Source organism: Apteryx rowi, unplaced genomic scaffold, assembly GCF_003343035.1.
Source record: "Apteryx rowi isolate R43461 unplaced genomic scaffold, aptRow1 scaffold_15, whole genome shotgun sequence".
NCBI classification, from domain to species: Eukaryota; Metazoa; Chordata; class Aves; order Apterygiformes; family Apterygidae; genus Apteryx; species Apteryx rowi.
Window position 1 is genome coordinate 1,914,755 of NW_020447752.1, and position 20,914 is coordinate 1,935,668.

The 20,914-nt window shown below is 54.0% G+C and overlaps 1 protein-coding gene across 1 annotated transcript in view; it reads right to left on the reverse strand.

Moving 5' to 3' along the window:
• The window catches only part of NCOR2 (nuclear receptor corepressor 2), a 222,757-nt gene that overhangs the window by 122,569 nt on the left and 79,274 nt on the right, over positions 1 to 20,914 (reverse strand). Inside the window, exons 7-8 of the mRNA XM_026058822.1 lie at positions 8,558 to 8,614; positions 1,334 to 1,386 (exon numbers count right to left, since the gene is read on the reverse strand). Of these exons, the coding sequence (XP_025914607.1) occupies positions 1,334 to 1,386; positions 8,558 to 8,614 (110 nt within the window). The remainder of the gene's footprint in view (positions 1 to 1,333; positions 1,387 to 8,557; positions 8,615 to 20,914) is intronic.

Here is a 20,914-nt window from a genome sequence, read left to right on the forward strand (position 1 = left end):
CGCCCGGCATCAATTAACACACTGCTGAAAGCAGAAGATTATGAACTTTTGTCGATAGATTATTCGAGATGATTATCAGCAGCTGACTGAGCCCCTACCAGAGCAGACGCACTGCGGGCAGCACCAGGCAGCACGTCTAGAGCAGTCAGCTGTTCATTCAAGCCAGATACAAGTTTCAGATCTGGTTTGATTATTTAAAATTTCCAACAATAACCACAGTTATCGCTATTCTCATTATCTGTTATATTTCTTCTACGTTCAGGAAGTTACTGTCGTTATTAAATGCAAGTTGATGATTAAATCATGTATTGAGGTGATAAGTCATAAATTACACAATTGCCAAGTCTCAGTAAGTATCTTTGAAATAAACAGTGGTTCTTAGACATTCAAGAGGTGCTTCATGAAAATCTAGTTGTAATTGCAACTTTTAATTTCACCCCACCTTTCCTGCACGCACGCACACACACAAGCTGGCAGTTGATTTCGTACTTCAGTACGTGCAAAATAAACAAAAAAAAGCGCCTCACATTTCATTTCCTTCCAAAATACCCGTGAGCACGAGCATCACTCAGAAGCAAGCCCGAGCGTGGAGCTCGGAGCGGGGCCCCGCGCCATGCCGGCCCCTCTCCCAAAAGCCCTGCRCCCCGGGCTGGGGCCATCCGTCCCAGGGCAGGCCCCGCACCTCTGGAGGAGCCAAATCCATCTCCGTAACCGTGCTGCTCCGGCCGTGGCCTCGGGTCCGCTCCAGAGGAGCGTGACGGGCCGGGAGAAGGCAGGTGAGCAGCGGCTGCRCACGTGGGCTCGCATTACCCAGCGCCTTTCCCCCGCCACCACTGCTCAGTGGCAGGGCGCTTTTCCTAACATTTGCTCGCGGATTATCCGCTTCCTCCTCAGTGCGGCTCAGCAGCTTGCCCCAGCTGGCCGCAGAGCCTCCAAGCGGCTGCGTTTGCCGCCTGAGCCCTGCGACTTCAGCTCCTGTCCCTCCTTGGCTCCGATACCTGCTCCTGCACGTAAAAGCGCACTGCAAACTTGCGCTGAAGCCCGCTCAACTACGGCAAACGCTCTCTGCCAACGCACCAAGAGAGCGGCCAGGACCGGTTCCCCCGGGAAATCCAAGCGCACCTTTAGCATCCCGCTAGCGCCCCGGCTCCCGGCGGCTGCACTCCCGCAGATGCTTTGCTGCTCCAGGCCCCAGCAGCAGCTCTAAAAGGGTACGCGCTAGGTCTTGGCAGCCTTAAGAGGAAACAAGGACTGGGCGCAAGCTAGCATCTCTCCCGCTCCMGCCTAATGTACAACCTGACATTTAAAATAGCCTTTATTGCCACGTACTTACATTTTAATGTTTTCATGGTACTGCCTGGTGTCTGAAGGCTGGTTGTATAATGGCTGAAATAAATAAGAAAAATGAAGGCATGAACGGTACAGTCTGACATTTAGAAACTTCAACCCGTCAGCAGCGCCGCTGCCTCAGCGTGGGCTCCCGTCTCCCCGCGAGCCGCTGCGGCCCAGGCGCGCGGCGCCCGTCCCCGCGCCCCCCAGCCCACCCGCCTCCCGTCCCCGCTCCTCGCGCCGCTCCTCCGCTTTAATACTGGCGGGTGCCGGCTCCTCGCGGCGCTGCTTGAGTCACGGTGCATCCCGGCTCAGCCCGTGGGAGGGCAGGCAGCGCTCGAGCGAGCTGGCTCAGAACAAGCAATTTGCTACGTAATACATATAAACACTGCGCGGCGGAGTAYGTGGTTGTTATTCGCTTGTTGAAAATGCAGTGCGCTTTGGAACATATGACACGGGGGAGGCGAGGGGAAAGGGGGGCTCGGGGAGCGGCAGGAGACAGGCTGCACGCTGCAAATTGTTATGTCTACTCGAGAAGAGCCTGCCGGAGCTTGCCGAGGGAGCCAAACGCCAACAGCCGCGGGGCGGACCAGCCTTCGCCCCTGCGGTTCCCGCAACGCCAGGGTGGGTCGGCCCCAGGAGATCGCTTCAGCTCCGGAGCACCTCGCAGCACCCGGACAGCGATGCTCTTGGCTCTGTCCATCAGCAAGGCTCTGGCAGCCCGAGGGTTTTGTCCATGGTCACCCAAAATGCCTCTGGCAGAGCCCCAGGAGCCTGGTGGTCTCCAGATCCAGGTGGGAGCATCCATTATGGGGTTGCTCTCCTCCCTGGACCCTCAGTGAAGAGGCACCACGTTAGAGCCCTCCGTGGGGCCTCGGGAGAGCTGGATCCATCCCTGGATCCATCCCCAGATTGCTCACACTCGCCTGACCACCTGCAGCCATCCCTGCCCGTGTGGCTCCTCTCCCTCCCTGCCTGTGGGCTGAAGGCCCTTCAGGAAACCTCCACGATACAGGGAGAGAAAGGTGCGTATGGACCACACTTGGTCGTACCCCTGCGATCATCAGCTGCGCCAAAATGCCACCCTTCCCCGGACATGGGGACCGAGTCACCGCAGCTCAGGCCGTGCCGAGAGCCACCATCAGCTACTGAGCGGGAATGCCTTGAAGATGGGCTGTGCAAGCTCAGCAACGCTCCTCCGCCCCTGCCCTGGCAGCAAGGAGCACGCAAATCCCCAAGGCCTGGGACACGGATGGGAGGAGGGAGCTGGCACACCAAACGCAGCCCGGTCACCCTGCRCACCCGGGCTCCCATGCCTGCCGTGAGCCTGGCGGCCTCCTCCCACCACGACCTGCCACTCCATCAGCTCAGGACAAGTGCCAGGCTGGACCGAAGCGACAGGACAAGGTTTCAGCTTCTTCCCAGGTCTCCACCATCTGCACCACCCCTCCCAGCACAGCCCTGACACCCGTTGCTGCACCTATTTTCAGCCTGGGTTTCTGCTTTAACACAAACAGCAATAAGCAACCGTTGTGCCTCGCTCACCTTGYTGTGCAAGGCACGATCCCAGCCACCCCAGCCAAGAAGGAAGAAACCAGACCAGCTCTGGCACAGGGGATGTATTTTTTTAATCATAAGTCAATCCAAAGTTCTGCATAGTTTTAGCTGGTGCCAGGCCAGGCTAAAGCAAAAGGCAACCTGGGACTGCTCATGGAGCAGAGACACGGCATATACCATGTCACCAGGTTGCGTCCCCATAAGCGGGCTGGAAGGGCATTCGGGATGAATCCCATAAAGGCTTTTCTAGTTACCAGCTAAGCCGGCATGATTTGTGTTAATAAAAGCCTGCATGACCCAACCATCAACAGCAACTGGTCTCCTAATGAACGCACCTCCTGTCTAACCACAGAAACACCGTCCAACTTTTCCGTCAGTTCATCTGTACACTTTCACGGAACCAGCTGTGAGTGATTTAACATCTGTGGCCAAACACAGGCAGGGGGAACGTGTGAGGGCTGGTTCCTGGCTGAAGGTAGTATCCTGGACCAGCACATCTTCTCTTTGCAATCACATGGCTGAGGCCATGGGATCCACTCGATTTCACCGGAGATTAAACTTATGAAAAGGGCGAAACACCTGCTGAACAGAGGCTGTCCTAGCCTTTGTGCCTCGCATCTGCATCCCGCTGTCTTCTAACAACAGAGCTGGAGAGGACAGGACCTGGAAACACAGGTGGGTCCCTTTCTCTTTCATTTTGGAGAAGGTGCTATGCTCACCTCCTCCATGGGCTTTCCTCGTCACTGCCACAAGTGCTTGGCACAGAAGCTTGATTTTTAACATGGACAGCCTGTCTCTATGGCCTTGTAAAGAAACCCACTGCCGCTCCTCTCCCCCTGCCATACAACAGGACAGCAACACCAGCCCAACCTGTGCAGGATTTGCACAGAAAGGGGATCAGGTGTAGTTCTCCCTACTTCTCTGCAGCCCCTCATCGCTACATCTTGGCACTACTGTGTCAACAGGACCTTGCTCTGGCTGCCCTTGGACTTGTGTCACTCTTTCCTTGGGACAGTGCAAGCAAACTCGTATGAAACAGGAGTGCAGACAAGTGCAGGCAGACAGTCCTGGCGAGATGAAACGCTGCCTCTCAGATGGGGCACTGGGGCCACCAGCAGCACCAAGGCATCTGCTACCCTGCAAGGGGACAACAAGCTGCAAGGCTGCCAGGAGCATCCCACCAGGACAGCAAGGAGATACCTAGCCACCCATGCTGGCAGTGCCAGGGCAGGCAAGAGGGAACAAGTAAGCACCCAGGAGGAGGCATGTTCTCAACAGCGTCTCTTCCCCAGGGCCTATTTCTATCATGAATGCTCTCAGATCTGTTGGTCCACCTCCAGGCTCAGAGCTGGCTGTGCACTTCATGCTTGGAAAGTTTGGAGGAACACAGACACCTGTCTCATCACGTAGCTCAAGAGGGACAGGTCCGCACTACGGAGAGAAGAAATCAAGCTGTGGCTTGGGAGCATCACATCCACGATTATCTTGGCAAGAGTCTACCGGAGGAACTGCTGGGCTGCCTTGACTAGCGAGTAGCTCTCGCAAGAGGGCTGCAGGAACTGGAAACATCGATAAATGGAAGTGCCTTTCTTCCCTCTGTGCTCATAAAATCACAGCAAACAGGCTGGCATGTGACGAGTCACACAGACACCTTACTCCCGCTGGCAGCTGGGTGGAATGAACGTTTTGTTTTGTGTCTGGGTTATGAGAGCCTCACATGCACAGGGGACATCACATATGCCCTGACGCTACTCAGCTCACCAAGCACTGCTGATTCGGTTCCACTGTTACTTATATATGGTATTAACAGCCACCTAAGTTCTTAGTTAGCGGATCTAAGAGTTAAAGGCAGACCACTGCACACATCACTTTAGAAGAACAGCCCAGACATTCAGAAATAAGAAACTCCAGGACCCAAACCCAAATCCTGCACCCCAGCAACATCTCAAAGAGATTTCTACCTCCACGGCAGTCTCATCCCTTGAACTCTGCGCACAAGTCGAACAAGCACAAGAGAAAAGTTTTTACCTACCCCATATAAAACATATCTCGTGAGTGACTAAATCATAAAAGAAACTATTCTCAACAGGGCAGGGACTTCACAAACATCATCTTTCCTCGGAGCTGTCCGCAATCTGCACAGAATTATAACTTTCTAAATGAGTAAGCAAAAGTAAGTCTGATAGGTCAGATGGCTAAGGAGACRTGTTCAAAACATTCAGAGCGTTTCTCCAGGGTAAGAGACACATAATGCATTTCTCTGGGGTATGACATGTGAGAAAAACAAAATTGCAATGCAAGCTATTACTGACGAAAACTTAGAGTTAGTGAAACCTCTTTAAAAACAAAGCAGAATGGAAGCCCTCAACTGCTTCCTGGCCACTGCAGCTTTCAGACTACAAACCTCAATGAAACTTCTCCCTGAGGAAAACAGCGGGTCACTTTAAAATGGTCCCACTACATTGCAGGGATAAAACGAGGGGAGTTATTAAGTTATTAAGTCACAACCTCCTCTGTACCCACCGCCCTGCTCCAGAGGGGAGCACAGCCTCGAGGGCCCTGGCTCAGCAGAGCACCTCAGTGTCTGCTTAGCTTTGCTAGGCCCCTGCAAATCACTGAGATTTAAACCTATGCTTAATAGCTTCACCCTCTCAAATGGCAAGCTGCTCTGTGGCAACAGAACGAGAAAATTCCTGCCAAAGACATACCCTGGGGTTTAACACAAGGAAAAGGTCCTAGAAGAGCCCTCAGATTAGTGCTAATGTGATGACTCACTTAAGGAATGTACCGAATCCGACCTTGGCTGCTCCAGCGCTGCAGCACTTGCATCTGTGCCGGGCTCAGCGCTGGCGGGTGCTGGGATCCCTTTGCAGGGGCAGCTGGTTTTTGCTGCTCGGAGAGGGAGCCAAGCGGAGAGCAGCGTAGCCGCGACCGCGCAGGCGACCAGGACGTCCTGCATCAGCTGGTGCTGGTGTGGGAGGTACAGGGAAGATGTATAGGGCCCCCCCAAAACCCCAGAGAGGTTGGAATAGGATTTGGGTACAAATCTGCACATTTAAAGCCACAGAAACACAAAACCAAGCATCCTGCAGCAAAGAGAATCAGCACCCTTCAAAACGTCTCCGACAAAAGATGCAGGGCCAGATCTTGCAGGGTCAAATCAGGGAGAACCAGGCAACGGGCAATCAACGCCGGCCTCTTCCTTAAGACGCTCAGCTCCCAAGGACTCTGATTTCAATGGAGAGCTTGTGAACACAAAAGCTCCGAGCGAGCTGCTTAGGAGGAGGAAGTCAGGAGTTAGGATTCCTGCCAGGGCAGGGCCATCTCGCAACAACTTGAACTTGAGGGGAAATCAGTGACAGACCCAAAACTTCCAGGTAAGCCCTTATTTATGCTACATTGGCTCGCTCTCAAAACACCTTCTGTCTAAAGCTGTCAATAAGCCAACCGATGTGCACAGGTGGGAAGATCTCTTCCTCCGCCGAAACGCAACCCCCTCAGAGCAACCTGCCGCCACCGCGGCAGAGGCAGAGCCCCGCCGCAGCCCCTCGGCCCCCTTTCGCCAGCCAGACTCAGACCCGCCGCGACCCAGCGGGCTCTCAGCTTCCCGCTCGGCATGAAATGCCAGCGGCAGGGGAGGCAGTCCCAGACTCGTCCTGCCGTAAACACCGAAAACCTTGTACCACCTCACCCTGATCACAGGCTGTGGTTTGCTAGCGCTGCTATAACCTCCTGCCTCTCTCAGCAGTGACTAACCAATTTCCACGGTGACCTCTCTCCTCGCACAATCAGCAGCTGGCAAGCTGCCTTGCTATCAAGCTGATGCTATCTGTCACCATCTCCATTTGAATGCAGTAACCAGGGCTCTCAAACAAATAGAAGTGAGACATCCGCAGCCTGAGCGGAGCTGAGTGCACTCCACGAATCTGCATTTCAGTAACAGCCACCACCACTTCTGCAGAGGTTTTGCATGGGACTAGCTCCAGGTTACCCCCATCTCTCTGCAAGACACTCCTGGGCCACGGCTGCGTGTCACCATGTGCTGCTGGCACGCTGCCACGGGGGTACATGCACGCACACCAGGCAGAACATGCAAAGCTCTGCTCTCCTTCCTGGAGTGACTTCCCTTCCAACTCAGAAGAAGATCTGACCACTAATCTTGTCTCCTGGTAGCACTCAGAGGGCCGTTGGCAGGTCCCGGGTGCTGTTTTGCCAAAAATAGTGGGCAGAGGCAAGGCAATAGGAAGCATCTCCCTCCGGGCAGACAGATTAGACAGCGTGCGAGATGCACGTAGACAGAGCAGAACCAGGCTTGGCAGCCCACGTCCTCAGCAGAGGTTTCCCCTTCCCTCCACGAAGTGGGACAGGGTGGCAGAAGAAGGGTTTGCACTGGGCTGTGACACTGGCTCCCAAACTGCTCCAGGGCTCTGGAGCTTCAGCACCCAAGGCAAGGTATCCGCTATGCTATTATTATTATTATTATTATTAAAGAAAAAACAAAACAAAACAGGAAATGAAACGTCTTTGGGATGAGGAAGCCCCAAACCCAGGTGCTGCCAATCTGAGGAGCAGAAAGAGACCAAAGGGTTTGACCCTGGTGACTCAAAGGAAAAATAACGAGCCCTGCTCCCCTAAACAAGGAAGTGGGCTTGACTAAGCAGCAGTGACCGCCACATCCCCCGTGACCTCTCCCTTGGGCACTCAGGGAAGACAGCAATTAGCACCACGCTCCACAAGGCGAGTCCAAATTGCAGCTGCCGAGGACAGCCTGAGATGCACATTCCTGTTTGGCAGGAAAGCTCCCTCTCTATTCCTCCCTCCGGCTGGAGCCAACGGTGCAAGGCGAGAGCTGCTCTGCCAGGCACRCGGCCGGCCCCCTCCGATCTTTCCAGCTGCTTCTTTCCTGCAGCATCGGTGGAGAATCGCTGTTTTCCAGCGCTTTTCTCCAATACTCAGCCTCTCAAGGCTTGTTTCCAGCCATCCCCCAGGAGTCACTCTCTTGAGACAGAGCTGGATTTTGCCGGATGAGAGTGCAGCTGAAATTAGACGGTTTCTGAAATTCGCTTTTCCTAGCTTCCCTGGGCACAAGGGAGGCAGCTACAGGACGTGTGCAGCTCCAGGTACCTGCAGGCGGCTGGCCACCGCGGCTGCGCCTCGCCTGCGCTCGCAGAGCCGCTTCCCCAGCGCCCGCCGCCCCTCGCACGCTCCGCACCCGTCTCCGGGGCGGGGAGGGAGGGAGGAAAACCACGCCGCAGCGTGCCGCGAGGCTCGCGGGCCGGTGCGGCAGCAGGCGCGCAGCCCCGGCGCTGCGGTCGCCCCGGCAGACGAGGCCGGCAGCGTCCCCGGCCGGGGCTGCACCGCGACGTGGAGGCGGGTTTTGCCGGAGCCCTCCGTGCCATCCTGCGAAAGCAGCCGAAGGGTTAAGGCTCTCCAAAGCGGGGTGTGCGCGTGCGCGCGCGTGTGTGTGTGTGTGTGTGTGTGCGTGCATGCATTTCGGTACTCATCTCAGCCACTTTGCTTCCTGCCTTGGTGCCGAGCCAGTGAGACGTTCTGGCCCGCAGCACGCTTCCTTCTCGCGGCGGAGACGGAYGCACCCGCTGGGGCGCTCGCCTCCCGGAGCCCTCGCCGGACCTGGCTCGCCTCCAAACCCCCACGGCGAGAGCGCACTCACCAGCTCCACTTGGGGACCCAGTCCTTCCAGGATCCGGTGGGCAGCCTCGGCTTTCTTCTGCGGAGAGGAAAGGGAAGGGGGAGGAGGCAGAGGGAGGGGGGGAGAAGAAAAGTTATTTCTGCCACCGATTACAGGCTCGGCTCCCTACCTGTGCCAAAATAACCCCTTCCAACCCCCTGCAGACCTGCCGCAAATCCCATCCCCAGGGCGGGCAGGGGAGGTTAACCCAGCCTCGGGGAGCCGCGGGGAAGCGCTGCAGGCAAAGGGCACCGGCAGCTCGAGTTATCGCAAGTCGAACGCGTCGCCCGCCCGCCGCCAAGGGCGGGCGGGCGGGCCGGCACGCACGCGGAGATGCCCTTTCTAGGATTCATCGCCTCGCAAACATGTGATCGCTACATTCGAGCTGCCCTTGGCTCCTCGGCTCGCGATCGCTCCCCCCCTCGCTCCCCGCCGCAGCCGAGCCCTTCCCTGCCCCCAGCCAAGCTACCTTGCGCTCATTAGGAAAAACAAAACAAAAAACCCCCCAAAAAACAGAAACACGTGTCAGAGTGTGTGTGGTTAAACAGGCTTTGGGAAAAAAAGGAAAAAAAAAGACAGGGGTTTGCGGCAGCAGGATTCTAAATAAAAGATGACATTTTTGGTAAACAGCCCTTCCTCGCAAAGCCCGGCTTTTCAATTACCGTTCCAAACGGCCCGATAAATCCAGATCACTTTAGGCTGCCGCYGAGACACAGTGCCAATCCAATAAAGCCAAATACCTGGCAGCAAAGGGGACTGAAGAGATGGATTTTCAGGGGCATTTGCTCAATAAAACAGGTAATTTTACTCATGGGGTGGGGGGGGGAGAAAATCCACTGCTGCCTAAAATAGAGGCGAAGGAGCAGTGCAGGCAGAGCTAAGCTGCCATAGGATTTAAGCACATTGAAGGTGGGGGGGGGGAAAGCTTTTCTGAAGCATGTTCAGAACTTTAACCCAATGAGCACGAAAGCCCGGCTGGAGCTGTAAGAGCAGGAGCCAAATCCCAGCATTTGGAGCCGGGGAAAGGGTGAGATGTGGGATTTCAGCACACTAGACAAGCCAGCAGGGCTCTTGGCAACCACCGGCTGCAAATCCCTCCCGGGCCGGGGAGGGGAAGGGAGCGCAGCTCCAGGGGTCTGACTCACGCCRCTCTGACAAACGAGCATCGGTCTCCTTTCGCCTTTGGGCCGGCTCACAGCGAGATGTATTTTTTAGGGTCTCCAGGGAGGAGATGTCTCCCAGCCTGCAGGCACATCGCGCTGACGGCTTGCCTCCGGGGTCCCCCGCTGAACCCGGACCTCGGGGGGTTTCCCGAGAGCCGGATCCACCCGCCCCCGGCCTGCCGGGGCTCATCCGCAGAAGTGCGGATGCAGACGGTAGGTGCGCAAGTTCCTCACCAGGGCTTTGCACACCCCCACACAGGCTGATCTGCAAGCATGCACTTTTGCAGACTTGGCCCGGGGACCAGATGCATGAGTCACCGTGCCCGCAGCCAAGCTGCAGAGCCTCAGCTAAGAGCCTTGGCCCGGCTGCAAAACCCACTCCAGGTGGTTCACCAGAACAAGGGGAAGCAGGACACGTTTCCACCTACTCCTTTTGCTACGCGCTCGTGAGGATGCAGAGCTTTCTGCAGTGCAGAAGTACCTTCAAGAACGCTTCCACAGAGGTAACCAAAAACTGTGCCTGCTCTGGCGCCTGCCTACACACACACACACACACGGTGCAAGCAGCAGCTGCATTATTCATTTGTCTTTGCCTTGTTCTTCCACGGCGCTCCTGCACAGCAGACCCCAGGGGTTTATGGACGTCGCAACCACTACGTGTACTCCACAGGCTGGAGCAGCTAGTGAAGCTGCGGCAGAGCCAGAAACGCACGCCAGGCCCACGGAGTCCCAGCCAGGTGCTCTAACCCCTAGTCCTGGCGTCCTTCTGACAGCGAGTTAGGAAGGGCCGGCTCTCTCCCTAAAACCCCCAAAATGCACTGGCCAAAGCCCATGCAAAGCTGAGCCTAAATCCTGCAGCGTCCCCCCGCACTAGCTGCTGCTCTCTGCTCCCAGCCGCCCTCTCCGGAGGTCCCGGGGCAGCGCGTGCCCTTTCCCCAYGCAGACTTTGCCGCCAGCAACAGCCACGCAGCAGCCCGGGCTCCCCTTCCTCCGAGCGGTGGCTGCCGGCGCGCTCCTCGGCACAGCCGTCCTGGCCCCAGGAGCAAACGCTGCACCGCGCGTGCGGACCCTGGCCCCGACGAGCCAACGCCGCGCCGCGCACACGGACCCAAGGGGGGCCCAGACTCTCACCGTGGAGGAGCGGACACAAGCCAACACAAAGCTGACTCCTTGCATTTCCACAGTCCCCGTTCCTCTCCCTGAACTGCCCGAGCCATAAAACAGGTCAGATTTTGACCTCATGCCCAGATATATGAGGCAGGTCCCCTGGCTCTAATGCCAGGGATACGACTGAGAGCAGGCTGACCAGCACGTCCCCACTGCCACCATTAGGCTCTCCAGGCTTCTGCTCCACCCCGAGAAGAGGGCAGCGAGGCCCGGGAGGGCACCGCAGAGCCGTGCCGTGCAGGGCTTTCGCTGCGGCACTCTCCAAGCTGGTTACGCATGGCTTGGCCCAGCCAGGGATTCGCAGACTGGATCGCGGAGACGCTGGGAGCGAGCCCGGGGCCGCGGGCGCGTTAGGCAGAYGGGGCAGCCACCCAGTGGCCTGCTCTTGCATTACGTGCGCGCGTTGCGCTGGCCGCGCTGCACATCTGTCCGGCCCCGGCCGGGCACWGGCTGCGAGCCGCGACGCGCGCAGGGGTCGTGGGGAGATGCACGGCAGCTCCGATGCCCGAGCTGGGTCTTTGGAGAGCAACACGTGTCCCAGAACAGAGCCAAACAGGCAGCCACACACGAAGAAGATACRGCAGAAGCAAGTTATGCGCCTAGTTATTTCTAAGCACAGCAGGGATGGGGTAAATGTCTCCTGCTTTAATCCTGGCCAGCCTCCTTCCCAGCAGCAGGTAGGCTTCCCTCAGGAGAAGGGTGCGATGCTGGTGGGATCCAAGAGCCCCTTTAGCTTGCAGCTTCTCTAACTCTTCCTTCATCTTAGAAAAGAGTGCTCGACAGACGCGTGCCTCTGCCCTGCACGCTCCTTCTGCAGGGCACCCCTGGCTGACATGGACCTCTGCCTCCATGCCAAGCAAAAGCACCATGTTAAACCTCCTCAGCTGCTACGTGATGGCTGGAAACAAGGGATCAGCCCCACCTGACCAGAAGAAAGCGATCCACAGTGCCAGGACCTACCTGCAAAACATGAGCATTCCCAAAGCTTTAGAGCAATGGGGTGTAACACGCGGTCCAAATGGTAAGAAACACATATCTAGCTCTGCTCATAAAATAGGCCATCTGCTGAAGAACGCCTCTTCCATGCAGCATCCCTTCCTTCAGGGAACAGCGCACTGCAGCGTAGATATCCTGCTGGATTCCCTAAGAAACTGCTCCAGCAGCTGCACCAAAGTACAGACCTTCGAGAAAGGGCCCTCACACCCTCACTGCTGCGGGACACGAGCGCTGATAAAAATGCATTGCAGTCATGGCAAGCCCCTCCAGGAAACATTCAAATCAGGCATTGCGGACCCCAGCCGAACACAGCGCTCTAGCCAAAACTACTGTAACTATTGACAGAGGATTTTAGGTGCAACTCAAGTTCAGATACTAAATTATCACCAAATTTTTTTTAAGTCTTCATCTTCAGTCACAAAATTAGCAAGGCTTGTGTGCAAGATTTAAGACTAATTTATGCCTGAACTATTAATATCAATAAGTAATGACATTTGATTTCACATGAGGAAATAAAGGGAAATCAAAAGGCTCAATTCTGTAGCAAGCAACCCAGCCAAGAAATCCAACCAGAGCCTGTCGAAGGCACTGCAGAACCAGCCACCCTGGCTCAGGGACCTGTCTGAAAAAAGGCTGCTAAGCGTTAAACATTTCCACTGCTGTACATCTAACTTCATTAATGGGAACAAGCTCAGTCTGCCCGGGGACTTGCCAATTTGAAATATTCATAATGGTACAGAGCTCAGAATTTCCAGTTAGATCTCAATATTTAGGTCTCTGAGAGCTATAAAATATGCTGACCTTGGAGAACATCAGCATGGCGGCTTTAGGAAGTCTTGAACAATTAAAACCAGGGTGTAAGATTTTCAGGGGGAGTTAGGCTAGCTGCCTATTGAGAGCATCTTGAGGACAAACAAATAAAAGTGACTACAAAATGCTCAGCAACCTCTGCCAAGAGGCTATTTGGCTAGCTACACTTCTAGGCCACCACTTCCCTCTTGAGGGTGAGGTATCAGCCTGCCAGAAATTTTTCCGGTATGTACTTGGACAAAATTATCACCCTAATTTATTGCAGGGACAAATAATTGCAGGCACGAGATTGCAGCCACAAAGCTGGAGGCAGCCTTTGCCACCAGAGGCCCCTCTTTTGGGCACCAGCGTTGGTGAAAGATGCTCTGGCACGCTCAGATCCTACAGTTATGAATTGATGATGCTGAAGGCCTCTATGTACAATGCGATTAACTTCAGAAAAAAGCTGAATACGTTCAGCTGCTGCATTTGCCATGTTTAGACAACTTAATGAGACGACCCAGAGGCAAATCACCATAGGCAGAACATGTGGCGAATCAAGAAGAATGACATAATTTGTCTTGCATTAACTGACTGTAATGTACACGTCTCCAGAACGAAAGATCAGGAGGGAAAGCTATTCTGAGCACGTCATATCTTTGTACGTACACAAAGAAGTGCCTCTATCATGAAAGCTGCCCAATTAACACTTGACACATACTGTAATTGCTGATGCTCCTTGCTGCATTTATCAGATCATAACTGAACTGTAATGAGCTGTCTAAAAGGCCACATAGACCAATGCGAGAGCTGCGTGGCAGAATTGAGAATGACATATTATACCTATTAGAGGGTTCCCATCACACTAAGGCTCCTACTGAAGGACAGACAGCTGCAGAAAAACACGCTCCCACCTGATGGTCCAGCTATTCAGAGTCTGGTTTTGGAACTGAGGCAAACCTAACATCACCCAGGTGCAAGGGTAGACTTCAGCTCCTCCTGCATCCGCTGGACCTCTGCAGAAGACTGCGGGCAGCCCTGCTGAATCCACTCCCCTCCGTGAGGCACAACCACTTTGGGCTCAGTTCTACTATTGACTTCATTAGGAGCACGTTTACTGATCGACCCTACAGAAGTAAGCCAGTGGGTTCATCCTACATTCGCTGAACCACCCCAGTCGGCAATGCATCTGGGTCTGCAATCCCTGTTATTTAATGGAAAGAAATGTATCAAGAAGTAAATCTAGCCATTACTTCTAGTGAGATGCGTGAAGATCCCCACTGGTTTTATAGTCCCTCTACTGTTCCACAGCAAGCAGCTAATGACCCCTTTTCCAGATTTGGTACGGATTCCTGAAATATTGCTACAGCACTCAGAGCAGAGGCGTTCACAGCAGAACTCAAGCCCTGAGGCTGAATTTTGCTCCCATTTATATCAGAGTCCCTTTGCTCCGGCAGAGAGGCTCAGGATTTCTTATCAGCACAGGCAGAGCCAAACCACAGACACTTCCTAGGGGAGAGGCACCTCCTTGGGAGCGTATTTAAGGCCAATTCATATCGACAGGTGACGTCTGTCACACACTGCTTCCTCACACGCGTCTGCAGGGTGATCAAGGTGACTCGAGACGTGGTTGAACCACAAGTGTTGATGCRTCACAGCAGGTCTCACAAACGGGGACCTGCAGATGTGGCACGAAGCAGCACTTGCCCCCCAAGAACTTCCTACCCATGCAAATGGCGAGGGTGTGAGCGAGAGCTGCCCGGCCGCACCGGAGGGACGCAGCCCAGCAGCCGCAGGGTTGCTCCCCAGCTGCCTCCTGCCCGGAGAGCACCAGGAACGCACCCGCATTGCACAGCGTGAGGGGCTGCAACGTGCCGGAGATGGCCACGCTCCCGGGGGGCTCTGCACCGATGCACCCCATCGCTGCGCTGCTGCTCTCCCACGGCAGCACGGCCTCCAAAACTCGCCTGCACGAAGACGCTGGTTGCTCTCTCCCACTGCCATGGGCCTCGCTCCCGCCCACAGCTCCCCCGGATGGGGCTGCGAGCCCCTGGAAATAAAGATGTCTTGGCCTACAGCAAAAACCTCCCTGTGGACTACAAAAATCTCCATTCAGGTCTAAAATGCATTTGGTTTCCAAAGCAAACTCYACTGTCATTCCCCTCTCCCCTTTTTTTCCTCTTCTTCCCTTTGRAAAAAMTTAAAATACAAGTGGGATGGGGAACCGGACAGGAAAGCAGCTTCCCGGCCATGCGAGCTCCCACAGGGATGATGAACCAACCCCATGAGGCTGAACACAGAGCRGGGCGAGGCTGGGATTTCATGTGGGCTCCTCTTAAAGAAAAGTTTAAAAATGGAAGATAAGGAAACACAAAGTTATTTTGAGAAAGCGGATCTGAAATTAGGAGGCGGCATTTTCTTGGAATGATTCCAGCCATCACTCCCTAAAGCTCCAAGCTGCTGCAGCTGAACTGTGCTCCCAGGGTTATTTATAGCACGTCGTAGGCAGCCGGCAGAGCCGGCCGTGCTGGCGAATGTAAGCGTTTCTATTTGGGATCAGGCAGGTCCTGCACAGGGATAAGCAAACCCCTCAAAGAGGCAGGAGTGCTGCACACAGGGCGGTGCTGGGAAAAAATCCCAGCCACCATAGCCACCATCTCCACTGGCCAGTTGGACCATGAAGCCCTTACAACAGGCTGAGCTGCAGGACTTGCGTGTCGAAGACGCAGGCTGGATTTGGATTTTGCTTGAAACAAAATTCAGAAATTCAGGAGAAATGTCACTGAAGTCAGCAGAAATTATGACAAATCTTGGACAGGACTTCACATCCCCTACATCCTACAAAAGGCAGAAAGCCAAACAGTTTGGGGGGGATTTAAAAATAAGTGTCTGTCTTATGTGCTGCCTCTGTGTCAAGATCTGCTGGGACCAGACCATGACCTGGCAATGCTGGTTTCATCTGGAAAGGTTTTCTTCCCTGGGCCTGAGAATACTAATTTTTTCCCTTTTAATCTCGGTGCTCTCCATCCCGGAGCCAAACCACGGCAGCAGTTTGCTGCACTCCCAGAGGCCAGGCGCAMTGAGCCCAGCCTCGCGCAAAGGCCGCTGCGTGGGGAAAAGCCCAGGCTCCGTGGAAGGGGTTGGGGAGCTCCACAACGCTTGTCCCTTCGAGGCATTAGTGGGCAGAAGTCGCTCCGCAGCAGCACGAAGGGCCGTTAACGCCAGTGCTCCCAAACAACACACCACGCTCCAAACTCTCCTCGAGCCCCCACATCCTTGATGCATCCATGCAGGTTGTGCGCCAGCCTCAGTGACATCTGCTAGCTCAGCCAACGTGAGAAAAATCCCCAGGTGCTTCCACCTTCGAGCTGCTGGGAAGGTCCCTCTTGTAGAAGACATTTTTCCAGTGTGCCCGCATGGCCCAGGTGTCCCAGCACACTCCCCAGCTACAGACACCCTCACACTTGGCTGGAGCAACCCTTCCAACCACAAAGGTGATAASGGAGACCCATCTCCGAGGCACTCCTCACCACAGCCCAGAGGATGCATGTAACTAAGGTTACAAAGGACTAATCATAAATAGTAAGAAAACTGGGGAAACGAGTCACGCTGGCGCTCTGCGTTAATGACAATCGCCAGGTTTCCTGCGCAGAGCGTGACAAGCTGACTCACTCCTGCTGCTCTTGGACTCCATCTTTGGCTAGTCATCCTGGGCGAGATTCTGTGGTCGGCTGTCTCGTAYGCTATCCACAGCTGAGGGGTGAAACCCACACTATATCTAATGCATTTCTATACGCACACGCACACTTACGCACAAATCTAGTATCCTACTCTGTCATCTCTAAAGTCATGGTGCCAAAGTTACATTAAGTCCAAAGTCAACGGGCTACAGAGGYGAGAGCCTGCTGAAAACTTTGCTATTGCACAGAAGTCTTTTGGAAAAGAGAACCTCATCACTGAGGTAGTTATGGGAAAACTTTGGTCACTCAACCCAAGGAGCAGGAACCATGCCATAAYGTTTATGTTCCTCTCTCCCAGCTTACTTGGAGTCATTGCAGTTCTCACCTCTGCTCCCAGGACCTGCAAACGCAGGACACAGCATTATCGGGTCGGGATTCGCCTCAGACAAAAMTTCTCATTCAATGCCCTTACTGGGAACTTCAGGTCCTGAAGCAGATGTTCAAATAGACATTAGGACCAAAAAAAAAATTAAAAAAAATCCTTAAAATATGAGGAAAACTTAAAGGATTCTGAGTCACTCAATGTTTTTAGGTGCTTGAATTTTATCTTTCTGCAACCTTTTGCTATTATGCAGAAATGTTAACAGTATCTAACCTACGACCTTTTTGGTTTTTCCTTTGAAAGCAAATCCTGCATTATTAAGCCAGGATGAGACAATCCCAGAGTAAAAGTTATTAGAAACAAAAGCAAAAGTAATGAGGCCCTTTCAGCAGCCAAGTAAGAAATGCCCTCTGCCCCCCCTGCCCCCCTCCCCCCCCCGGCTACTAAATAAACTAGAATTTAAAAATCAGATTTAGTGCTCAAAAGGGGTTTCACTGATAAGGATTTTTTTAACGCACCAGTTCCACGCTGATATTGCAGGCCCGATTCTTTCCTTTCTAATGTAAATCAGGAGTTCACAGAAAATCAGTTATCCAGACATAAAATCACCACGGGATCTGAGTCACACTCCGTGCCTTTGAGTAGTTAACGGCCAGATTATACTTTGCAATGCTAAAAGTGTTCATTTATTTATTCCCTTATTTATGGCTGGGGCATTAATGCTTTATGAACACACTTGACGAGGGTAAATGGATAGCTGAGGAATACGCTCCGCACAGACAGAACAGCAGCAGGGGGTGGAAGAAGCTCAGAACAACCTTTTGAATTCCAATTTCACAGCATAATGCCGAGTTTATAGATAGATAGCCGTGCCCTTTGGAAGGAACAAGCGCCGAGACAGAAAGCGAATTAAAATTTAATCTTATTGATTTCCACCAGCTCAGTCCCAGGAGCGAGACAGACATCGCTGCCGGCTTCCCCGGGCTGCTCCGCATCAAACTCAGTTTTGCAGGGGCTGACAGCAAAGCAGGGGAGGGCGGGCGCCACGCGGCCCCGAGCCCGGCAGCGGGCCGCACCGCCGCACGGCTCGCCCCAGGGACCGCGGCACGCGGCGGTCCCACCGCTGCACCGCGTCCCCGCGCACGCTCTCCCCGCGGGGCAAAACCCGAGCTCCGTGTTTTAGAGGGAAGCGACGCGTGCTTGTTCAAACGACGGCCGGGGTTTAACCGCGCCGCGGTTCGGGCCTCGCCGCTGCTTCACGCGCCTGCGGCGGCAACGCGTAAACCCTCCGGGAAAGCAGGTCCGCTCCCGTCCCGAAGGCGGCGTAGCACGGGCCGCGCGATGCCCCCCGCCTGCGCACAGCCCTCGCCCCCGGCCAAGCCAGGGYGTCGCTCCCGAGAAAAACACCACCGCGGACTCAAAGCGCACCTTGCTCCTCCTAATCCCTCTGCCCTCCTACCGGGAACAGACGCTATGGATTTTTACTATGCATCAGTGGAAGCAAGAGGGAGACCTGCGCGAGCTGCTCTGCTGACCGAGTCACCAGCACCAACCCATGAACTGCAGCCTGGGCTCGCCGGAGCCACCAGATCAGCCTAGGCAGTTTGCTCCTTGGTCTGCAGGAGCCCTCGAACCGGAGGTGGCCCCATCTCYGGGATGAAGGCCAGCGAGAAGGCGCGAGTGCCTCCATGCGCAGCAGCTCAGGGTGAATTTGGGCACAAAGGGGACTTTGCAGAGCACGAACCTCGCGGAGGCGCGCGCCGGCGGGCTGCTGGCACAGCCGGCGCGGGGAGGCACCGCCAAGGCCACCGCCAAGCCTCCCCGGGGCGCTCGGACAGACGAGGCCTGAGCAAACGCGGCCCCACGCAACAGAGCCAAAGAGCAATTCAGAGCACGGGGACGCTGCCCTCCTCCGCGTGCGGAACAGCGACCTGCAAACGCTGATTTAAAGCACCAAAACTTATTCAAGCCCAGGTATGTTGAACCCACTCCAGGGAAGGATGGATGTAAGGAATCCCATGAACAGCCTGGTGGAATAAAACTGTTACTAAAAATATAGAGAAGCTGCCCCGATTATGAGAATTTGACATGGAAAGACACTAAATTCGCTGCATACAATAACACATCCCAGAGGGGCAAACTGAAGCCCCTGAGGAGTCCGTGCTACACAGCTGCCGTCTTACAGGTGTCAGACCCAGCAGATAGCACCTCTCCCGCTGGGAAGAGGCCAAGGGTCACTCGCACAGTTTAAGTTAAGAGATCACCAACTTTTGCATTGCTGTCAACCTCTAGCAGCAACCGAGGCACCCGTTACAATCCGATCTCTCCAGGTAGCTCGGCGCCAGCATCCTAAGGGACTAAAGCCACTTTTGAAAATAGGAGTCAGATGCTTTCGAAAATGCTACCCACTGTTTATTCTTATTCTAGTCTACAAATAACACTAAAAACGTTAAGTTGCTTTCTCAGACGTCCTTCTAAAAATGGATGTCCTCTTGCTACGCGCCACAGTTTGCACTCACAGTTCAGATTTTGGCATGGGGGTGGGGGTGTGTTTTACTCTGTTATATTTGCAAATGCACTCAGAAAAAGGTACTTGTTCAGGTGCAATTTCACAGCTCATCTGGAAGCCAAGATGAGTGTGTGGTCAGCACATACCCACAGGCAGGARGCCATCTTTTTCTTTTTTTTTTCTGGGAACCAATTACTTGTCCAGCAGAGTGTAGCAAGAGGGAATTACAGGTCAAATTTTCCAGAATGACTCTCTCCAGTGCTGAGGAACTTTTCAAATCATACATGTTAAGTAGGTCACAAGAGGGAAAAGTAGCATGATGGAATTTAGCATCAGAGGAGAACCTGAATTTTAGGAAAAACAGACATAGGCCAACGCCAGCTTGCATCTCAACCCCTCACCCAAAACCCAGCACAGTGGTGAGAAAATATATAGACTTCCCTGATGAACCATGGGCTAAAATTAGAAGCCATTCACCCCCGAAAAGCCACAGCTATCGCCAAAAGGAAAGTAGGTCACAGAATGACTGGCTAACTTGATTTTCCAGAGTTTCTAGCTGCTCTGTCCTCACATAACCTCCTCTCTCCCATGGACCATTTTTGATATCTCCTTTGTTTGCAGTACAACTGCATGCAGTGTACAGCTCTGGCACAGGGCTGGCAGGAGCGGTGGGAACGGGGACAGCGACACCCGTGTGCTCGGTGAAGCACAGACCCATGGTTCACAGGGAATTAAACCAGAGCCAGACAACTGCCCCTCCACAAACCGCACCACCTCCCACCTGCTCTGGTGTCAACACAAGCACAGGCTTTCTCCCCCTTCCACAATATCGCCCTTTAAATATCACTGCTGGCTTTGCCAACTCTTCTGGGGTGCTTTGCTGTCCTGCCTCTTCCCAAGGCCTGAATATCCTCCTTTTATTTGTATTTTATTTTACAACACACTGCCTCCCTCAAGCAAGTCACAAGCTGAATAACGCGAGTAAATCAAGCCCTTCCTTCCTTTGTGCGCTGCCTTGCAGGCTAAAACCCTGGCTCCGGCGGCAGGCACGGCTGGGCTACAGCCATAACAGCAGGTTTTCTTCCTGCGAGCAAACCTCAAGGCATTCAAATCCATTGTTTTTCTGCAACACACAAGAGGCAGAAAGGCTTAAAAAGAGTACAGATTTGGCTCAGTGACCTTTCCCACTCTTGATCAATATGTCTCTACTTAGCTTGCAGACCTTTGCTCCTACCAACTTACCTTTCAATTAAGCGTTAAGCTGCAACTAACCTCCCAGTCAATGCAAGAGCAACCAGGGGTCCTTCCCACATTCAACAGACCGTTGRGTACATCACAGATGGTCTGCTGCCATCAAAACCACCCAAGGAACCTGATGTCCTATCTTCAGCTACTTTCTGTTCAAGGTCTTATCTGACAGCGCTGCCATGCCTTTTTCTCTTCACAGCATGGCAGTTTTTCCCATCCTCCTCCTGGCTTCATGGTGTCTTGGGCCAAGGGGAAGAATAAGGGTCATAAGAAGGCAAATCTGCTGCCAGTGGTGGGGAAAATCAGGGCCCTACCACTGTTTTGAATATGTTTAGCAGAGGTGATTGGCTGAAAGCTGAGCCTGGGGATGCTCTTCAGAAGGACAATTATATTCTGAATCCCGTC